Genomic DNA, 21,672 nt, shown 5'->3' with positions numbered 1-21,672 from the left:
GAAGCACTGTCTGATCTAATAGAACCAGGCATGCCGTTTCCATATTCCCTGTAGAACTATGTTGAAAACCTGTTTAGTTTGTAACTTCTTTCCATAATACAAGTCTTACCTGGACCTGGGATTTTGGGCCTACATTCTTCAATGAAAAGCCCATGTGGGATCTTCTACACTGTGTATAACCAGACTTCCTGATTTTGTTCCCATTTTGTAAAGTATATAGTTTAAATAGTTAAAACTATAATGTACGAATTATAACGTGAATCCTGTCCTTTACCTGTGTTTTTTTCTTTTGTAACAAAACCTGAAACTTGCTCTGCAACCTAAATTGCTTTCTTTCTGATAATTTTTGAACTAGTTTTGGTGGTCTAGTTTTGATGGCATTTTAAATAAAAATAGCAAGAATAGTAGTGACTTTGCAAGTTATTGGAAGCTTCTGCCTTTACTTAGGACATTCAGTGTCCAAAAAAATCTTGAGGATTCTCAGATTTGTCTGACATTAGAGGTAGTGAGTATCAGATGGTAGTTGTGTTGTTTCAGGTATAGATAGCAATTACTACTCACCATTTTAGTGTGGTTTGGTTTTTGAAACCCTTATTTAGAATTTAGTTGCTGGATAATACCTTTTATATTTTAGGTGACATACCATGCAATGAATATGTGCTGTACCATCTGTTACTCTGTAGTTGCAGTCAGAAGAATGACCTCATTGTTAATTAACCTTTTGTGAAAAACTGTGTTGTAGTCTGTTAATTAACTAATCTTCCATTGTAATGTCTTAATTAGGGGAGATAATTGTGGTTGATACACATTTGTAACATTCTGTAAGGCTACAGTAGAGTGGGTATTTTAATTTTATTTCTTGTTTTTCTAGAATATTGAGTGGTTTTCCATTGACAAATTACCATGCCACAGAAATGACATGACCCCAAAGTCCAAGCTGGGTTTGGCACCTAACAAATTTTTTATGGCAATTCCCTTCATCAGGTATGTTTGAGATGAGGCAAATGCTAGGCCAGTGCCTTTCAGACAACTCTAATTTTTTTAGATTTGTTTTAGTAAGTAGATCTTGTTGCACTTCTCTTTGCTCACAGGCCATTGAGGGAATGGATTTCCCGAAGGAATGAAGATTCCTCAGATAGTGACAATGGATTTTCATCTACAGGGAGCACACCCTCTAAGCCGAATTTGGAAAAACCTAGGTAAGAACCAGGTCAGTTTAACACCTCTATGTACTTTCTGTAAAACGTTGGTCATACAAAGCTGCTTGTCCTTTCTCTTTCTCCCAGTATTCATGTTCCAGTAATACGATGGGTTAACTGAAAAAAAAAAAAAATTCTGGGCATATCTCCTAAGACTATAAATAGAGTGAGAAGTTAATTAGTGGAACGATACACTTTTTTTAGTAAATTCTCACATATGTCAGAACTGAGATAATTTATTGAGTACTGTCTATGGGAATCCAAAACCAGAAGCTAAAACAAGTAGATAACTTTCAGTGCTTCAGGTTCAATGATTTTGGCATTTCCACAGAGGAAAAATAGGACTCTCTAAAGTAGGTCTGTAAGGTACTGTCAGAAGTAGCTAGCTAGATAAAACCTGTGATGGCCAGTAGGGGAACAAGTGCTGCTGGCTTTTGATTCAGCTCTGCTAAGAGTGGTAGAGCAAACTTTAAAACCTGTAGTCTGAAAGAGATGGCTATGCTCCAGTTGTTTGAGTCTGGTCAGCACCAACACTGACCACAACAAGACAAATGCTAACATGGACCTAGCCTGCTGTCTATGCTGAACGTTGGTTTGCCTGCTGGTAGGAATCCTGAGCTGTGTGAATGCAGTGAGCATTATTACAGTTTCCACACTAGGTTACTTAAGCTTGTCTTCCAGGCTGTTCTCAAAACAGAAAATTAATTCACATTTCTTTTCTGCAGTCAATAGGTTTGAAGTTGTGTGTAAACTCTGTTTGTTTTCCTGTACTAGATCCAAACTTCGCTGTAGTCAGCAGGTGTTTACAGATGGCTTTTCAGGAGAGCAGTGGGTGAAGCCAAAACAGCCACAAAAGCCATATAACCATCCTGAGATGTCTGAAGCTTTGAAAATAAAGGTACATTGTTTCTTAGGCAGACGTATGCATCTGGGGCTGTTAAAAACAGATGTCTTTGTTCATAAGGGTTCCTCTCTGGAATGAAAATAGCAAATTTTATCACCATGGCATGCAAAAATAAAAACATGGGGAAAAAAATCTTGAGGATTCTCAGATTTGTCTGACATTAGAGGTAGTGGGTATCAGATGGTAGTTGTGTTGTTTCAGGTATAGATAGCAATTACTACTCACCAATTTAGTGTCCTCCATGTACCATTTTGAAATATTTTTGGTACCACTAGTGGTATATGTGCATCAGTGTATGGGAACTCATTGAAACTGAATTTATTGTGTAATACAGTGACTGTAATAGAGCAAGAGAGGCTGAGTAACAGCTGATGACTGTAGCTTGAGTGTGTGTTTTGTTAATTTCAGTGTGCCTCAGCCTGTCTACAAAAGATACGGTTTACATGTTTTGAGGTTATTTGGAGGAAAGCTGTAATTAATAAGTAGGAAGTGTCAGGGCAGTGATGTTCAATGCTGCTGTTTAAACTTTTCTCTTTACCACATTTTGGACTTAATAACAGAGTCAGAGCTTGAGGAGCAATGGCAGAAAGCAGTATCAAGACACTTCCAGCCAAAAGAAACGCACAAATGGAGTCCAGAGTCAACCAGTGAAGCAAAACCATACCTTGGTAAGAAACATGCAGTGACTCATGAACAGGTTCTAGTAATGCTTAACAAATATCCAGGACAATGGCCTGCTGAAAGAAGGTAGAGTGCATATCTATCAGTAGTATATTTGATCAGAATATTTGGTACGTATTTGTAGAAATATGACATTTCTTACCTTCTATGCATATACATTTATAGACAAGTATACTAAACTTCAAAGTTTGCATTTTCAAGTAAGGCTTATTTTAGCAGTTGAAAACTTGTCAGCTGTTTCCGTAGGATATCCTGCAACTTTCCAGGTTTGTGTCAGGTAATAACCTACTGTAGTGTGTCATAAGTCGTCAGTGTAGGAAATGTCTTACAATAATATATGATACATGAATAAATAAGTGTGGAGTTTTCTTATGCAACAATTAGATACAAAATGGTAATGCATATGCTTATTTCCCTTCTCTCTAGCAAAAATGTTGAGATGCAGACTTTACTTGAATGTCGGAATTTCATAATTTTTTAATCATACAGTAGAACTAGAACTGTTTGTAAATTCCACTATGAGTTCTTGGTTTGTTGTCCTTTCCTTGCAGTAACTAATTATCTTAGTCCCCACAGTTCTGCTGGCTGAGATACTTAGCTTTTTTAATATAATGTCTTCTTAGTTTTTTTCCCCCCACTGTTCCTTATGGCTCTCCAGTTCTACTTTGTTAGCTCTTGTGCAGCAGTGAGCCCCAGTTCTCCGTGCAAATCAACTGGCTTGTCCAGGATTTAGTTTTTCTTGTTTACCAGCTGTAAGCTAGATTGTTCTAATTCTGGCTTGTGGTTATTACTTTCTCTGGTTTTTTATGTAAAAGTGATTAAACCGTAAATTCTTGTCCTGCAAATTCTTCACTGTAACAAGAAATGTTCAGTTGTCTTTGTGTCTGAGAGTGGAAGAATGAAAAGTCAAAGAACTGACTGCCCAGAAATTTGGCTGTATACAAAAACTGTAGGATCTTGATGGAAACAGGTGAAACCGATAATAATACACAGTTACTTTGTGGGCTCTTTACAGACTTGGCTAAATCCTTCAATGGTGTTTCATTTGCATTTTCATGATTGTCCATCTTTTGAAGTTTAAATATTTCATGTCTCAGTGATAATTTTCTAATACAATTTGGAGGCCCGGGAGCTCTTTAATTCATACAGAGTGCAAAGGGCCATAGTTTTATCTGTATTTGTATAAGTAACAGCAGCATACCTAGGGCTAAAACTTAACTGTTCCCTGGAGAGTTCTAAGGTTGTGTCTCTAATGCACCCTAATTAATTGGCAGTAGCAGCATGTTTGCAAATGCATTCTCCTTGCTTTTTTGGAGAAGCTGATTGAAGAATGGGCTTATGCACGTGCAACTTTGATTCCATACCATCATACGCAAGACCTTTCCAGCTTAAAACACTTAGAAAGCACTCAAAATTTTTCCCTAAAAGCCTGCATTATAAAAATGGTTTGAGTGTTAAAAAGTTGCCTGCTTCTGAAAGATTTGTGGACTTGATGCATGCTTACTAGAGGAAGTAACACAACAGAATGAATGCTGAGTTGTAAGTAGAGTAGTTCACACATCACCAGTCAAAGCAAATATAATCAGCATCCCTTTTAGCTGAAGCTATACCCCTAAGAAATAAAATCCTGTTTCTTTATGAATTGTGTAATGTATGGTCATTTTCTTAACCAGAAATGTGAAAAAAGGCTTAATCCAAGAAGACTTCAGGATAACTTTGAAACAGGCAAGTGCAATCTGAATTTTCATCTGTTGTCATGCATTACAGGCTGAAGGCACCTGAATAATGATGGTTGAGGGTTTTTCCTGGTGTGTTAACCTACCAAGTGTTATAAAGCCATATTTTTCTAAGCCAGTCTAAGTTTGTTTTTTGGTTGGTTTTTTTTGTTGGCTTTTTTTGGTTTTGTTTTTTTCATTTGGTTATCTTCATGCGCTGCTTCAAGTTGGTTTTGCAATTCTTCTCCTTAATTATTAATACTGTCAGATTATACCAGGTGGCTGAGTAAAAAGTAACTGGTTTAGGAAAATAGCATCTGAGCCAACATAATGCTGTTTGTCCTGCTAGTAATAAGCTACAGTTGATACTCGACTACTCTGGAGAGTACACATAGTTCTTTACTTTCTGCTTAGAAAATAGGGACATATTTATTTCCTCCTTATTAAGAAATGAGTTGCAAAACAGCACCTGTGGGTAAAACTGGCTATTGAAAGCGTCCCCAGATTGTGGTGACTGTAAAGGTTTGTTCTAGCCACTATGATGATTTGTAAAATAATTTGTAAATAGATATATGTTTGAATTACCTTCTTCCATTTATGACCAGACATACAGATTTGGTCATAAATATTAATTGAATAAATATTTGAGGTATGACTTTGTATTGTTATTGATACTCTAATTGATAACTGTCTGTTTAAAATTTGTTTCATGCTTTTTTTCTCTTTAAGCAGATGCAGCATATGAGATGTGTTGTTCCAGTGAAGACCCACTGCCAGAACATGTAGAAGGACATTCTGTGGCATGCAATGGCCATTACAAATTTGCTTTCTCATCAAGAGCTTTTTTGAGTTTCAAGTTTGACCATGATGCCATAATGAAGAGTTTTGACCTCTGACAGCGAACTTGTTTGGAACAAAATCAGACTTGCCTGTTGCAATTGAGGGGGTTTCTTCCAGCCTTACTCTTTCTCAGGAGTTTTTTTGTTTTGTTTTATTTGTTTTTAAATGCAATGCAGGGACTGACTGGTGGTGTGGAAAGGTTTGTTCTATTTGCAGTATGGAAGTGGCATAGTCAAGTGTTGCACTTTAAATGCAGTATAGCCTTTGTCCACAAAAGTACCTTTCCAGTGTTCAGTTCACTTGTTCCTAGCTGTGCATTAGAGGGCATTCTTTTTTTTTTTTTCTTTTTTTTAACTTGCTGTGTGTTTTGTAGAATGTCATTGAATTCTTTTTTTTAACTGTTGAAGTATACCAGCTTGCTAAACTTTAACTGCTCTTATGTAAATTATTGGACTTGTTAGTCATTATTGTGTAGTACATTGCAATATTAAGACAGTGGCAATGAAACTGATTCTCAGAGGACTCCTCTGTCCTAGTGATTTTGAAAACAAGTTGCACATTTCAAACCTAGCCTCAGCCTGTCATCCTTTCTCTGTCCTGGTTGCTTGCCCAAAATACCTTCCCTTCTTCACACCGGTAGTTTCTGTTGGCTGGTGATCAGTACTAGTACATGGGAGTCAAGTCTATAGCATGTTGGCTTCTTGTACATACTCTGCCTCTGTCTTCAGTAAGGATACACAAACGGGGTAGAACTTAGCCATTCAAAGCGTCTACCTTCAACTCTTATTCATTGTCCCCAGCTGGGTAGGAAGAAGTTGCAGTTTTATGTTATCCCAGTTGCAACTGCTTTCAAAAATGAAAAGCTTAAACTGGTGTCTGTGAGAGGTTACTTGTGTAGAATTTATACTGAATGTAAATAAGCCTCTGTAGATCTTGCTGAGGAGGAAGGCGGGTGCATGGACAATAGAGTCACTGTGTGACACTGAACAGCTTAATCAGGCTTGTGATAACTATTCTGAGGGTGTCCAGTATTGTATTCTGTGGTGTTGTCCTCAGATCTCTTGTGTAGTGTATGCTCTATATACAACCAATAGTATTGACTTGCACTTGCAATTAGCACTTAAGTGATGTAGCCTCAGTCATTTTCAGCTACAATGCTTTCTTAGTAAAAATATCAGAGATTGGAGTCAGGGGATGACAACAAAAAAATCAGTAAGAGTTGAGGTGATGAACTGTTAAATTACCTTCATAATTCAAGTTAAGGGATTTTGAACATGTGCTTTGCAGCTGCAAGAAATGTGCTGAAACAATTTGTCACGGCAGCTTGTGGTAGCAAACATGTCCCGGATTTAAGTGAACTTTTCTCTAAAATAAACGTGAGTAATTGGTAACTTCATAGGTTAAATGAACTATGCCCTTGTCTCATCACAGTGTATGCTCATGCACTGAGTCTTTATGCAACTCGTGTAATCCAAAAACAAAATCCTGGTCTTCCTTCAACCACCCTACTTTATCTACCCTACCTGATCTGTTACGTAGTGCTTTTCCTCAGAAATAGCTTTAGGACTATCTCCTGGTTTATTTTCCTGCCTGGCACCAGGTGATTTGGGACTCTAATGCTGTAATAATCTTGGGGATAGGAATGCTTGACTTCTGTATCAGTCAACAGGAGAAACAGACTGCAGCAGTTCTCCTTCTGGAGGATAAGAGTCCTGAGGGCCTTGTCTCTCAAGACCAAATTGTGAAATAGCTCAATCTAGCTTTGTCTCACTTTGTTAAAGGGAGGGGGAAAAAAAAAAGTATCCAAAGGCTGTTCAAAACAGTAAATTGAGAAGGTGGGATAATGCTGGAGGAAGTTATGTTATTCAGCTTCAGGTGAAAACTAATCTTTATTAATACTTTAGTGCAAGTAGTTGATTTCCCAGCAAAAGTGCCTTTACTCATGGTGAGGCAGAAGTTTGTATTAGTATCTTGAGGCTGCTACTGCCTGTGGAGTTAACAGGACTCTCCTAAGGCATGGTTAAATATCAGGCTGTGGAAATCTTATTAAGTTGACTTTTTAGATATATTACACTTATATTTCATCTAGTGCTCTGTGAAATAAGGAGGATATTGATGAAACAGTGAACTTGGAGCTTCTGTCAGCTGTTTGGGAAGTCATGTCCCAGACAGTCTGGGAAGTCTTCAGAAGTGAAGCAAGTGTGTCCTATGAATAGGAAATGCTGGCTGCCCTCTATGTTCACTGGGTCATTTTTTATTTCTTAGTGAAAGGTTGGTTCAGTGTAAGATAAATTTGTTGTTTCATTAAGCAACCCAAAGTGGGGTTTATACATATGTTATGATTTTAGTAAATCTAGCCTTAATGTGAGTTGCAAATAAATGTGATAAATACGCAATAACTTACTTCTTTGTATAAGGGTACTGTTTCTTGTAGTAGCATTGCTTTCTGCTTTCTTAGTAAAGTTTCTAAAACATTGTAAGTGTGGTGGCATCTGATCTACCTTATGGGTTCCATCATGCCCTGCACTGTGAACATTTTGAATTGTTTACTATTGTTTATGTTCTTATTTCACCATCCTTTTATAATTAAGTATACTTCTAAGTTTTGAAGTACAGTTTACACTATCTCCTGTAAAACAGTGAAGAAATAACAAGTGAGAATTTAGTTCCATGAGTTTTTATTTTATGGGAGCTAGACACAGAGAAACAAGTAACTGTTTGCATGTCAGACTGGAGAGCTGATGTCAAGATCCTTGAAAAACAAACATTGCTCAGTTTGAGAATGCTTGCCTGTAAGAGGTTATTCAGATTATGAATGATCATTCAACATCACTCATGGAATAAATAAACATTTAACAAAAAAACTGCAAATGTGTGGGTGTTGGGAATCTAGTCCTAGTTTACAGTTTCTAGTACTACATAAACTCCCTGCTTTAGTGTGAGATTTTTAGCATCTCTTCTTCACAGAATGCTCTAAACTTTTTAACTTGGACTGAAGAGTGATCTGCCTAATTGAATGATGCATGTTCTGTGCTGACCTGCTATTAACTTTGACTCCTTGATGTACATGCATGCTTTTGAGAGTAGCTGTGTCTTAACTTAGTCTGAAGTCTGGAAACAGTGGTACTGGGAAGAAGAGGGAGAAAGAGCTTTATTTATTGCACAGTCAAAAGTATTTTTTTAAACACAATGTAAATTCTTTAGTCAAAACTTGCATAGATAGTTTCTAATAAAATTTTGGGCCTAGTCACTGTTCCAGGCTTCTGTGCTGTGCTCCAACCTTCCTGGTTGAATTTGGTGATTTGAGAACAATACTTCTTAGTTTTTCTTTCACCTACCTGTGGCTGTTATAAATACAACAGTTCCTTTTAAAAACAAAGCAGGATTTGGGTCTGGCTGTTCTTAACAGACTTGCTCTCAGATTGTAATTTCAGGTAAGAAATTATTTTTTCCAACTTTGACTTACTGTAGTAGAGTTGCTTTTGTTGATTTGCAGTTTATAGCAGCACTCATCATTCTGGTGTGAAGAGCAAGAGGCTACATTAGCAATCCAAGCGCTAATACCCTGTGGTGCAAGATGGCACTGCTGACTGGCTGTCTGCTTGTTGGGTCAGTGGGCCATTTCCTCTTCCGCTACTTGTTTTTTATAAATTCTGAGCAACAGCATTTTTTTTCAGAGGTAAAGTCAGGTGCCTTCATCTTTTAAATTAGGGGGTTATATTCTAAATGTGTTAGGAAGCTCAAAATTATTGAAAACAAACCTGTCTTGTTGATTTAAAATCAGTTTATTTGCAGAAATTGCCATGCATTGTAAATGTTAAATATTATCTGGTGCTTATACATGACTTTTTCAGATTGTTTTTGTGATTAGAGTATTTCAGCTTTTGAAGCAACTAAAATTATTTAAGATACAGTAAATTTCTACAAACTAACTGAAGGTGCTTTTACAGTAAATTAGGCTTGGAAATGTCACTACTCTTGCATAATAGGTTTTTGTTCTTATGCATTTATAGCAATAGTGTAGTTCAAGAATGAAAGTAGACTAAATGCTAGTATTTGCACTGTTCTGAATCCTGTACATAAGCACTGGTAGATGCAGTAGGATTTGTGCTGTGTGTGCATTTCACTGTTTCAAGTAGATTGTGAACTTACAAGCAAGACAACATATGTAGCAATGACATTGGCCATCTTCAAGATCATACAAGAGGAGTTATTCTGCATTAGTGGTAGTACATCAAAACTAAACGCTTGGGTTTTAACTTGTCTTTTAATTGAAAATGTTAGGTTAAGCTAGACTTAACTTATTGTATCGATTCAGCTTTACAGAAACCCTTATCTTTAAATTGTTCCCAGCTCTGGGATACTCTGAGAAGGAAATGTCTTCAATTCCTCCTTCAATACTTGCAGGAAAAAAGAAAGCTTGCTTTTAAGGAATTATCAGAATTTCACAGGGTACAGAATTTTTAAATTTGAATAATTCTGCTATGAAATTTATTGAAAATACTGAGTATTTTGTCCTTGTTAAGCATTTATATTGCTGATCAGAAGAACTAGTTTCCATTATGGATTACAGCTCAGTGCCTTTAAGAAAATGATTACAGCTCATGGAGCATTAATTATTTTAAACAAGGCACTTGTAGCTCTTTAAGAATACAGATCCTGCAAACTCAGTTCTCTACAACATCCTTCCTACTGTGACAAAAACTAACTTTGCAGCTTTTTTTTAAGCATGTTTGAGCAAAATTACTAAACTAGGGAGATGATAACTTACTGGTTGGATACATATTTTTATTACGCAGAAGAGCATGCAAAACTGCATGATTAAGAGCTCTCAGCAAATACTTCTCAAGCCTATACTTAAAACAGGATTCTTTCTTAAGTAACTTTGCTATGTCTGCATGGCACTGCAGTACCTGGAGGCTGTACTTCAGCCCTGAGGAACAGTTTAGCTCAGTTTGCAAGAAGGCCCTTTAACACTGAAAAGCAAAACAGACGCCACAAAAGAAAGTGGGGTTTTGCTCATTAATTTTGGCATAATACTAGATTGCTGTACATGTTCCAGGATCCAGGCTGACTCAGGTATTGCTGCCCAAAGATTACACTTTTCTGTGCAGTGTTGCATGCCTCCCAGAAAATAGGGAGCCAGTGTTTTACGGTAGGCTCATGCATGAAGGGTTATGTCTTCCTCTTGTTTGTTTAAAGCTCAAGAACTTTATCTGTTTTCCTCACTGGTATGTAAGTAAGTGGCACACCGGTGCTAATTGAGTAGAAAGTGTACATACAGCTAATAGGGTTAAAACCATGCAAAGTTACGGATTTGTTCAATTTCTGTTATGTTATCTCGAAGAAAGTTTGTGTTAGTCAACTCTTCAATTTTAGTAAATAAAATCTGTTAACCTGTAGCATCTATTATACTGATGATTGTGATTTTTATTTGTTGTTCACTGCTTCAGAAACTGAAGCACAACATTTAAGAGGCTATGACTAAAATGACATCTCCTTCTACACTGTAATTTTTCACTGTAAAATTAAATGACTTTGTACATAAACTTAGAGTTTGAATTTAAGCATTACTGATCAGTGTGAAATGTAAAGCCTGTGCTGCTGGTATAGGTTATTCTTTCACTGTAGAATATTTAAATGTTGACTTAAGCCAGTCAGCAGCACTGATTATATATAGTGCCAGGAAAAGAAGTATTATTTTTTTTTTAATTTGGTTGTAAAGGTGGACAAGGGGCCCATCGATCACAAAGGAAAGAAAAAAAAAAATTTTAAGGTGTTAGATGGAGTGGAGAAAGGAACTACGTGAACTTCCATGAGTGCTTTTGCAGTATTTATCAAATAGCAAATGTTTTTGGTCCATATAACTTGTTATTAAAAGAACTAGATGTGTGGAAACAGTTTCATATGTGGCCTTCCCTTTCTATTGAGTGGTTGTTGAAGCTGCAGAGGGGTTTGGGGCAAGTACTAATGTTCATGAGCTCAGCTAAAACCCATACTTAGATCTCCGCTGTGTTCCTACCAACTTTTAATGTCCCTATTATGGGAGCTTTCCTGACAGTGTCATACTATCTCCCTCAATAACTTATCTTGGAGAAAGTATTTTTGGTACCTTTAAGCAGACCCATTCAACTGTAAGATGACAAGGTATGGTAAAGCAACTCCCAAGGCAAAGAAACAGCATTAGAAATTTATTCAGAATATAAGAATATTTGTAAAATAAGTATTATAAATGTCTCTGTATAAATAAATGCCGTTTTTACAATTCTATATCAAATAAACACAAAATAGCTATTTTTACAGCAGCTAGGAAACTAAAAAGCAGCAACACATTTAAAGCTAGTTCAGTAAGGTGAAAAGTTTCTAAAATTGCAATGTATGGTACAGTATTAAAGGAAGAGAAAATCCTAATAAAACCAGTAGAACAATACTGACATTAATGCAAACTTAGTCACATGTGCTTTGCAATTGCTAATAGTACATTCAAGCTGGTGAAATTAAAAGAAGTACTTTTTTTCTGAACACACTGTGAAATACAAAGTTTCATGCACTCTGGTGACTTAAAAAGTAAACACCCTACGATTAATTAATGAAGATTGATTCTGTATGATTAATTAGAGAACAACTTGGGTTCTGCTGGGAAGAACCACCTATCTTTCTTTCTTTGCAAATGCGTTAGTTCTGCAGCAAGTGTTAAGAGAGTTAGGTTGCTGTGACTCAAGGTGATTTGCATGCTGGTGTGCTGGCATTTCAAACAGTTGCATAAAAGGAGTTAGTTTTTTGGTATTTATTCCCAGGGCTGGTGCCATTTTAACAGGTGCCCTGGAACTGCAGCTAATTGTTAATATTAAACAGTTTTCACAATAACAGTGAACCTTTCGCTACTTCCTTCTTGGCCTTTTCCAGTATGCTAACAAATGAAGCAGTAACTGCTTCCTTAGGTAGCATTACCTGGTGGTCTGTCAAACTACAGCTACTGCTGAGGCTGCATGGTACCAGTTTTGCCTTTTCATCTATGGGAAGAAAGGGGGAGTGGCTTATATTTACCGATGATTTATAATTTATTCTAAAACACTTTTTGAGCACAGTTGTCAGGGAGGATATGCAGTAAATGTAATAAAGCAGTGTTTAGTTTATGCAGAATGAGCAAATCATTAGGCCTGAAAAAAGGCACTGAGGGACACTGCAGCTTTTTATGCCTTTAAACCCAGGTGCATTTTATGCTTTTTAAAATTCGTATCTTTCCTTTAAACCAGGTTTCAATTCAGATGTTTTAAGCTTTTTTGTATTATGTTTAATAGCTTCCCTAGCTACCAAGAAATAATAGAAAAAAAATTAGCTTAAGAGGAAATCAAGTGCAGCAGTGGTTTCTAGTCACCTTAAGTGGAAGGACAGTTTGAGATTACCTCAGGTTACGTGGGTGTTTCAGATGCAAGATGACAAAACTGTAACTGCATTTTTGGCACAGTACACAGTGCATAATTTTCTTTGTTTTTCTTCAGAAACAAGTGTGATCACTACCACTAAAGTTTGTGGCAAATCCCCAAATTCCTGTGGGTGAGAAGGGAAACACCAAAGAGGACAATGGAGAAAGATAGATAGATAGATAGATAGATAGATACTTAGCAAAACCATAGAGACAGTAAAGAAATCAATGTGCCTGCTCCCTCTACAGACTGGTTTGCAAAAATCTCCATTTGCATTATTGAGAAGTGCAATCATCTTGAGAAAGGACTGATCAAAACAGATCCTAGGGCATCACTACCTACAACTTAATTTTGAAATCAGCATTGTTTTAACTTGCTATTGCAATCAATCAGTTGTGTATGATGTTGGCTTTATAGCTGACGTACCAGACTCTAGAAAAGAGTAGGAATTGCTACCCTAAGTAAAAAAGAAAACAGCACCTACTCTAATGAAGAGATGTCAGGAACACCAACTGCTACAGTTTCAGCTGCAACAAAGACTTAACAATAATGCCATATTCTGAACAAATTCCCACAACTGTTTTGGCTGACTGGCCTAACCCAAGAGTAGATAAAGACAGTTTGACTCCTCCAAAAATAGTTCTGTAGTACTAGAAATTGGAGGAATAAATGAGAAGTTACCATAATTCTAAATACACTAATAAAACTTGAGGTGCAACTCAACATGTAAAAGCAAAAAGGAGAGACAACTCCTGAAATCAGATTCACTTGAAAACAGAGCCTGAAAAATACACAGTAGAGGTGTAAGACAGTAACAGGCTAATGAAGTTAATGAACTCTAGTTTGGCCTGTTAAAACAAAGATGGAAGCTGTTTTACATACTCAGTCAAAAAGAAGCAAATTCAGAATGAAACAAGTGCTATGGCAGATTCCTGTAATTTGCTCCCTAGAGAAATCAACCTCATTACAGTGTTCATTATTATAATAATAAGCCAATTTCAAATTCAGTCAGTCTGCTAATACAGTAGCATGATGTGACTTTAACAGAAGAAGAGAATGTTATCAGCAACAAAAACTAACCTAAGAAGCTGTAATGAAGACTTCAGCATTCACATTCTGTTTGTGGCTCTATATCCAAACACCTACACATCTATAGTTTTGTGCCTATGTATTCAAAATTAAACAGGTACATTCCTAATAAGTACCTTTTTTGGTCAAAACAAGTATAAAAAGAAGACATTCTACCTCTTGATCACAGAAAGCTGTGGTAAGTAAGTACTACACACATGACAAAAATGGCCCAGCTTCTTAACAAAAACCTTGGCTATATATAATGTATTCAAAAGAAAAAAAACAATGGTTGCATAAAAGAATTGCAAACACCGTGCAGTGTAAATACCAAGAGGTCTCCTATGATTTCTTACCCAGCCTTGGCACAGACTATCTACCTGGCATGCAGAAACTCACAGCCTTTAGTCCTCTTACAAGCTGTAAGAAATACACCATTATCATAGTTTTCAGAGATGCCATTTCTTGTTTTTTTTTCCCAAATCAACAGGAGTTTTCCTACCTGATCTGCACTGTAAGCAACAGTACTGCAAGTGTGGTGCAGAAAAGCAAGCCAGCCCATCATCTCCCCACTCTGCAGCTGCCTAGTTAGTAGATTTAACCAGAGCAGCAAGTCTTGAGGGTACAATACAGTTGTGTGCAGAGGGAGCTCAGACATTGGGAACACTCTCAGATTATCTCCAAACTGCCCAAACCAAAAACCTCTTAACATGAATTATTTTGCTATGTGACACTGTCACCCATGGCACATACATAAAATGGAAGAGAAGCTGTATGAATACAGACATAATGACACAGACAATGTACACAGTTATAGCATGATAAGTCAGGCACTGCCATTTTACATTATGAAACAGTCCTTAAGGTTAACACTTTTATTATCCCCATGGCATCTCTCTGGGATCCCAGAGAAGGTGCTTAAGTGTGTCAGTGTTGACAGTCAGAGCTTTTAGCGTTTGAAGCTACCTAAAAGTCAGCCTCCAATAGAAAGAAATTTGTAATGGCACAAGCATCTTTGAAAGAGATGTATTTAAAGCGAAGTTTCATTGGTGTGTGGTCTGGAGTTCTCTTCTTCTAGTAAAGCTATTCTTTGTTTGAGCATCCTTACTTGTGTTTCATGTCTTTCCACCATAGCCATCATTTGCGATTCCAGTTTCTTCAGCTTATTTTGATGCTTTTTCTTTGCTTTTTCATAAGCTGCTACCAAGTTGCTGTTAGAAATACAAGGCAACACACGGTCATTCAAAAAGGCTTGTTCATAGCAAGTACCACAAAAATCTACCCCAAACCTCTACTTCCAGGGAACTCCGAAGTTTGGGTAATGATCATCTTCCTGAAACTTACTAGCACTTTAAAACGCATTAGATCCAAACCTTATTGATCCAAACCCAGATCAATGCTAATCTCTGTATCTTTTTTTGGGGGGCAGGTACACACCTTTCCTAGGAAACTGATTACTGAAAACATTTTTAAACATGGTTCAAAAAGCCAGGTAGAGGTTGCTGATGATGACCTCGCAGAGCAGTTTGTGAATTAGGATACCACAACTTTCAACATTTACAAAAACACTGCATGGACAGAATCTGCTTACAAGATCCAGCACTGATTTTGCATTTTCCATTTAAAAAAAATAAAAGTTGTATTCAGAGGATGGCATCTTCTGCTTATTTGTCAGCTGCTAAGTATCTTCTGTGCCTCTAACTTGACTCAGTAGGAAAGCTTGAGATGGGCCCTGCTCATTACCACAGGGGTTCTCAAGTGTAATTTATTAATGAAAACTACATTGTGAGCAACAGGCTCCTTGCAGGAAGGGCAGCTAGCCCACCATATTCTCAGTCCATCCAAGCACAGTGCCAGTAAAATCTACTGAGTGAGCAGTAAAATTTAAGGGTGATTACTGAAGCCAGTTTATTAATAAAGAGGCTGAAGCTAAAGAAAAGGGAGCAATTTTAAACAAAGTAACAGATTAATAAATCTCACTAAAGGGAGTTTTTTGTTTGTTTTAGTAATAATGCATTTACTAATAACTCAGTTAAGATTAACCTATTTCCCCCACTCTGTTCTGAGCTATGTAGTTTTTGGTGTCCTACATGAGAGGTTTATACCTTTCCCATCTTTATCTATAACCTTAAAGAGCTGACTCATGTGAATGCAAGGATCCAGAAACTGTTCATTAAGGCAGGGGAAGGATTACATTGCACTACCAGAACATGGAGGGGGTTGGGAAATAAAAAAATCTATGGTGCATCCATCTGCTGGTAGATCCTTTACCTGTTTGCCCTTTTAAGGTCGTTAACAAATTCTGCAGACTGCTGATGTCTGATTTCACTGCTCTTCGTGAGTCTCTCCAAAGCACTCACTAACTCTTGCACTCTAGCTTTCAGTTTCTTCTCCCTGGATCAGGAGAAAAGGAGTATTTTCAAAACAGAAACAACACTTCAGCTTGCAAGTGTATGATTGTCCTGTGTGTGCTGTGCTGACAGGCTGAAAATATTTTCCTTAGTACTACTTGGATAGTACAGGAGGTAGTTCTTACATGAAACTTTCCCACTGACTGATTTTTTACAACATTCATCATTTTAGAATATAGGATCAGAGATGCAGCAGACAAAAGAGGAAAACAAACTTCTCTAGTGTATCAAGGTCTTGTATGTATCGAGTCACACTAAGAAACAATCATAAAGATATATAAATAAAAATTCAAGAATACCTGGCACATACCAGCTACTGTGTCTTGAACAAGACAGCAAACTACCAAGGGAAATCAAACATCATGGTAATCATATAGGAATTTTAATTAAAAATAGCATATCAAGATTGCTATTTGAGATAATTTACAAGAAGAAACAAATTTCTTTTCACTTAGAAATTACTACAGAATCACAGAATCATATAATGGTTTGGATTGGAAGGGACCTCTAAAGGTCATCTAATCCACCTCCCCACAATAAGCCCCATCCAGACTGACTTTGAATGTTTCCAGGGAGGGGGCATCTACCACCTCTCTGGGCAACCTGCTCCAGTGCTTCACCACCCTCCATTGAGCAATTCCATTGATTTCAGTTACTGCCTTAAATGTACCTGAGTAATTTATACTACAGTCTGTATTAACAGTAGATCACTAGGTTTTTTTAGGAGCCAGTCCATGTGGCACTGGGAAACAGAAAAAGTTAAGAACAAGAGAGAGGAGTACAGACAGAAAAGGCCAAGTGCAAGAAATACAGGAGAAGAGAGAGCACAGACATTTTCTTCTATGAGGTACTCTTTTTTCAAATAAAAATAGTTACCAATACCTACTTACTGTGAACCCAAAACTAATTACATGAAGCATGCCAAAATGGAAGTAAGGTACTTTTGAATATTTTTATGTTACAAATATCTCTATGAGTGAAAGAAAAAGTGAACAAGGCAGAAGTTCTGGGGAGGAGTAAGCGTTACAGCTTGGGGTTTAAGCTGGCTTTAAAACTCTCTTCCCAGCACAGGTGAGCATGTGGCATGAGGCAGGTGCTTCTTCCTAGGGAGCTCCCTGCTGTAGAAACGATTGCTGCCCACAGCCCACTCCTCTACAGACACGGGACTGTCCCTCCTCTTGCACAAGGGTGCTGATATGGGGACCCCGGCGCCTTTCTCTGTGACCCATTCTCATAGCATAGGCAGCCCAGAGAGAAAAGCATCAGATTTGAAAATTAAAAAATGGAGAACAAGAATGACGTGGAGCTGGGCTAACCAGGGACAAAGTTAGATTCTGCAGTGTTGAACCTTACACTTGGGAACTTTGCATGGATGGAGACATCTGTCTGTGCTCTGCTGCCTAGAACCGCTTTGCGGTGATGCGCCTTTCCCTCCCGTTTTTGCTGCAGTGCAGTGAAGTGAGTAAACTGGATTTCACCTCAATCACAAGACTACCAATAGTTCCCACATAAGGCCACTGAGTCCCACGGCAATGAATACCCTTACAGTCTGTGAAAGCTTCCCCAGCTCTGCACAGACCACACAGCTGCTCCCTGAAACCCACCTCGGCAGCCTGCAGTTCCGAGGCTGCCCTGGCAAAGGCAGCATTTCATCACCAGCGACAAGGACAGCACATGCCGCACGTCTCACCGTGCCTGGCTTCAGCAACAGAAGGGCTTTCACAAAGTCAGCTGGGGAAATATTCCAAGTTAGCAGTTTATCCCAACACGCTGCAGACGTTGGTTTACTGGCCAAATTAAAAAGGACATAAGAGGGGCCTTGTTGATGAAGAATCATCAGTATTCTTTATGCATCCTTTCACTGAAGTAACATACTCTCAGTTTTCAAATTACACGATCTTTTTTCCTAGTCACTAAAAGCTCACTGCCGTCCACCTCAAAATATATATATATTTTTAATATTTATTTATTTATTTATTTTATATCCTATCTTAGCAGTCAGAAAGACTCAGTCAAAATCTATGTTCTGCAAAGAAAATGGGAAAAAAAACCCCACCAGTTCTTACTTGCAATAGAAGATAAATAAGAAAGGATCATACCTGGCAGAAGCCAGACCCATTTTCTAACAAGTTTGTCGCAGTACTGATATGATAGAACAGAGTAGGGTAAATTTGGTGCTCATCTGTTCCAAAGGACACTGCAGCCAGAGGCTCTGGGGAAGGCTCAGGAGCACCGCAACCTAGCGCTAAGAGCAAGCTCAATGGAATAAACATTGACAGTATTTGGATGGGGAGAGAAAACTAAAAATCATGCTAGGTTGATTTAACATTACATGCAAGAAAAGGCATAGCTGTAAAAACACTGCACCCATGGGAAAGAACCCTGTAGAGCCACAGTTTACTGTAGCTTAAGTCCTTAACACGCCTGCTGTAACAAAAGCTGCGTGGAAAAGAAACACAGTGGAAAGACTTGGAGGAACCTGTCACACATGGTGAAGTTTGGTTGCTACAGTGACTGTTACCTAACAAAACTCTTACATCACCTTTTGTCTGTTTTTGCACTCACAGCTTTCAACCAGTCATGTTCAGTGCAAACTCTGCTAAACATCAAGAGGTATGTCTTTACATTTGGCCTACAACATCCCTGTCTTGCTGCTTGCCAAAGATAACAGAGCTGGTGGAGTGGTAAGCACCCTGGGCCTCCGCAGGCTAGTAAACATCTTTCAGATCCTAGTTCTGAACCATCTAGCTAAATAAGTACCTTCAAATCTATAGATGCCTCAAATTTACATTTATACCAGTAAAACACATGCATTCCCTGAGCTGACAAGATCCACACAGTTCTTTTTGCTTCTCTTGACGTCCTGAAGTCAGTGAAACCAGCACTAGCCTACTCCCACCTTAATCTCAGGGAAAACAACAGGTGGTTTGATTGCATGTGCTGAAATGTCCCAAAATCTGACAAAAACAACTCACAGGGATCTACTTTTACTCCTACTGTTCCCGATTTAAAACACGTCCATCTAAATATCTTTACTTCAAGAGGCATTTCACAGAACAAGTAACACCTGAGTAGACAGACATAACAGCAACAGTAAATACCTGGTTTTAGTCTGGGAAATTGAGATAGATATACACTTGATTAATAACTATTACATGCAAAAAACACTGTAACTTTTTCTCTGAAGTGCTGCATCTTCTATTTTAGTAGCAGATGAAAGACCTCAAGAGCTGTACCTTACTGGCTGGCCAGCAAATGCTCTATCCCTTCCTAAAAATCCCAGGCCTCATAATGCTAACTCTTCCCACTTCTCCCCATTTCTATTACTAATTACCTCAGTTTGGACAGAAAGAATTGTCAATATTTGTGTCTCTCAAAAACTGAAGGCTTAGTCGGGCAGTGAACAGGAGTGATAATGAATCCTGAGGTGCTACTTGTATTTCCTTAATGCACTACAGGATTAACTGTCCTTATGGGATTTCTAGCACCACTTAACTTTCCTGATTGCTATTATAAATCAGCAGGATATGAAGAATTTGCCACTACAGGCTTCATAAGACAGAATATTTTGAATAGTCATATGGGACAAGAGTCCTTGTCATATGCAACACTTTTCCAAGATAAGAACGTGTCAAAGCTGTGACCCAGGGGTGGAACTGCATTTGTTGCGACAACCAGATGAACACCCTCCCGACAGGGATTACCGTGCAGCTGTAGCACAGCCTTCTGCTGCCAGATGGTCTTCCAGAGTCTGAAGAGCAAACTCACGCAGAAGCTACACGCCAAACTCACACTGCTATTGTGCCCTGGGGCTGTAATACTGACCTGTATGGATCCTGAGAAAGCATTTATGTATGTATTTTGAAGAGGGAAGGAGAAACAAGTATTTTCAGGAGAACACAATTTCTGTCAGCCCCCAGGTCACAAGGCAATTGGATCACAGAGGTCAGCACAGCTTTTGCTCCCAACAGTTCCTCTTCCATCTGGCTACTGCTGCTGGAGCTGCGCAAAAGACAGCTGTGGCACCTTGTGCACACAGGGAAAAGGAGCACATATTCCCAGAAGAGGGAACAAGCTTATGACCTGAGGGCATGGCTGGCTTCCAGCACGAGGGCTCTCTGCTGCTGAGCACTCGAGAAGTCAGCTAGCGGAATCCCTGACTACTCCCTTTCTGAGGAAAAGCTAAGAGTAAGTGAATTTGGAGGCCTACAGCCTACTCCAATATCTGCTAAAACCACTATTTTCAGTGAAATGCCTAATATACTAGTAACAAATACTTTTGTATATTCACAACCAAAATGCTTAGTGGGCAGTTGCTAAGCAGTTTTCTGGAGCTTTTTGTTTCAGACTTACAGGATGGTTGGAATAGGAAGGCAAGTGGATCTAACATTTTTTCTGGTTTCAAAGCTATGGCTGCAGAGATCAGGGAATTCTGCCAGAGCCATAAAGGAAACTATACAACATTGGGCACATTTCTGCAGTTCCTGTCAATTTGGCTTCCACACAATGACACCATGTTTGGCCCAGAATAACGTAAGCAAGGTCTTGCGCACCTTGTATTTTCCCTCCTGTCTGGGCTTCTCCAGACACATTCAGGTTTCATATGCCAGAATTCTTCCCAGGCAGATTTTCCTGCCCTTGCTCAGTTCACCGAGAATTCCCCAGTGTTGCAAACAGGAAGCTGCTCTTCCCTGGCATGCAGAAAGTTGATTTTTCAGCCCCTGGTTCGGACTCCCAGCTAACTCCCCATCTTGTGAAAGCACAAGCTATTGCCCCTCTGCCCTGGGGTCAAGAGCACCCACAGTCCTTGCCAAATCTCAAGCAAAAGAGGAATAATGAGCTCTCTCCAAATTAGGAGGTAAGAAAGTTTCCCACTGGCGAGCAGAGGAGTCAATGGCCTTTGGGGCCTGATTATACTTCACCTTGCCATCCCTAGGAAGATATTTTTACCCCACCAGGGAGCACTGCATGCTACAAGCAGACCCCTTCAAATTCTTGCTCCCCTGTCAGAGCAGCACCATTAGCTTCAGCTCAGCATCTGCCCCTGAGCTTTGCACTCAAAGCCCTGATGCTGCAGCCAGGCAGCCAGCCCTGGGGGACAGAGGCCCCAGGTTTCCTAGGCACAGGTACCCACCTAGGCTGGCCAGCCCCCAGGCACATAGGATCTGGGGAGAGGAGGGGAGGGAGAAGACACACCTCCTGCACAGCCCCTGGCTTTCTGCACGGTCCCTGCTTTGAGGGGGAAGCACACACCTTCCATCCCACACTTGGCTTCTAGTCCCTTGCTTCATATCCTCCTGTTGTTTTAAGCCTGGCATGTTCCCCCACTCCCCTCTCTGCCTTTTCCAGCTGAACAGGGTGACACATGATTGTTTTTTCTAGGCATTTGACTCCTCTTCCATCATATTTGAGAAGTCATGGCAGTCT

The 21,672-nt window shown here is 38.8% G+C and overlaps 1 protein-coding gene across 1 annotated transcript in view; it reads left to right on the top strand.

The window, feature by feature from the left end:
- The window catches only part of DCP2 (decapping mRNA 2), a gene marked incomplete at its 5' end in the record, with an annotated part of 12,232 nt that extends 6,837 nt beyond the window's left edge, over positions 1–5,395 (top strand). The window contains 6 exons of the mRNA XM_010167292.2: positions 872–984; positions 1,092–1,199; positions 1,974–2,097; positions 2,664–2,771; positions 4,458–4,509; positions 5,232–5,395. Coding sequence (XP_010165594.2) covers positions 872–984; positions 1,092–1,199; positions 1,974–2,097; positions 2,664–2,771; positions 4,458–4,509; positions 5,232–5,395 — 669 coding nt within the window. The remainder of the gene's footprint in view (positions 1–871; positions 985–1,091; positions 1,200–1,973; positions 2,098–2,663; positions 2,772–4,457; positions 4,510–5,231) is intronic.
- Positions 5,396–21,672: the final 16,277 nt, after the last annotated feature.

Source organism: Antrostomus carolinensis, unplaced genomic scaffold, assembly GCF_000700745.2.
Source record: "Antrostomus carolinensis isolate BGI_N321 unplaced genomic scaffold, ASM70074v2 scaffold48950, whole genome shotgun sequence".
Lineage (NCBI taxonomy): Eukaryota > Metazoa > Chordata > Aves > Caprimulgiformes > Caprimulgidae > Antrostomus > Antrostomus carolinensis.
The sequence above is the reverse complement of the archived record's forward strand: the minus strand, read 5'-3'. Positions and strand labels throughout refer to the sequence as shown.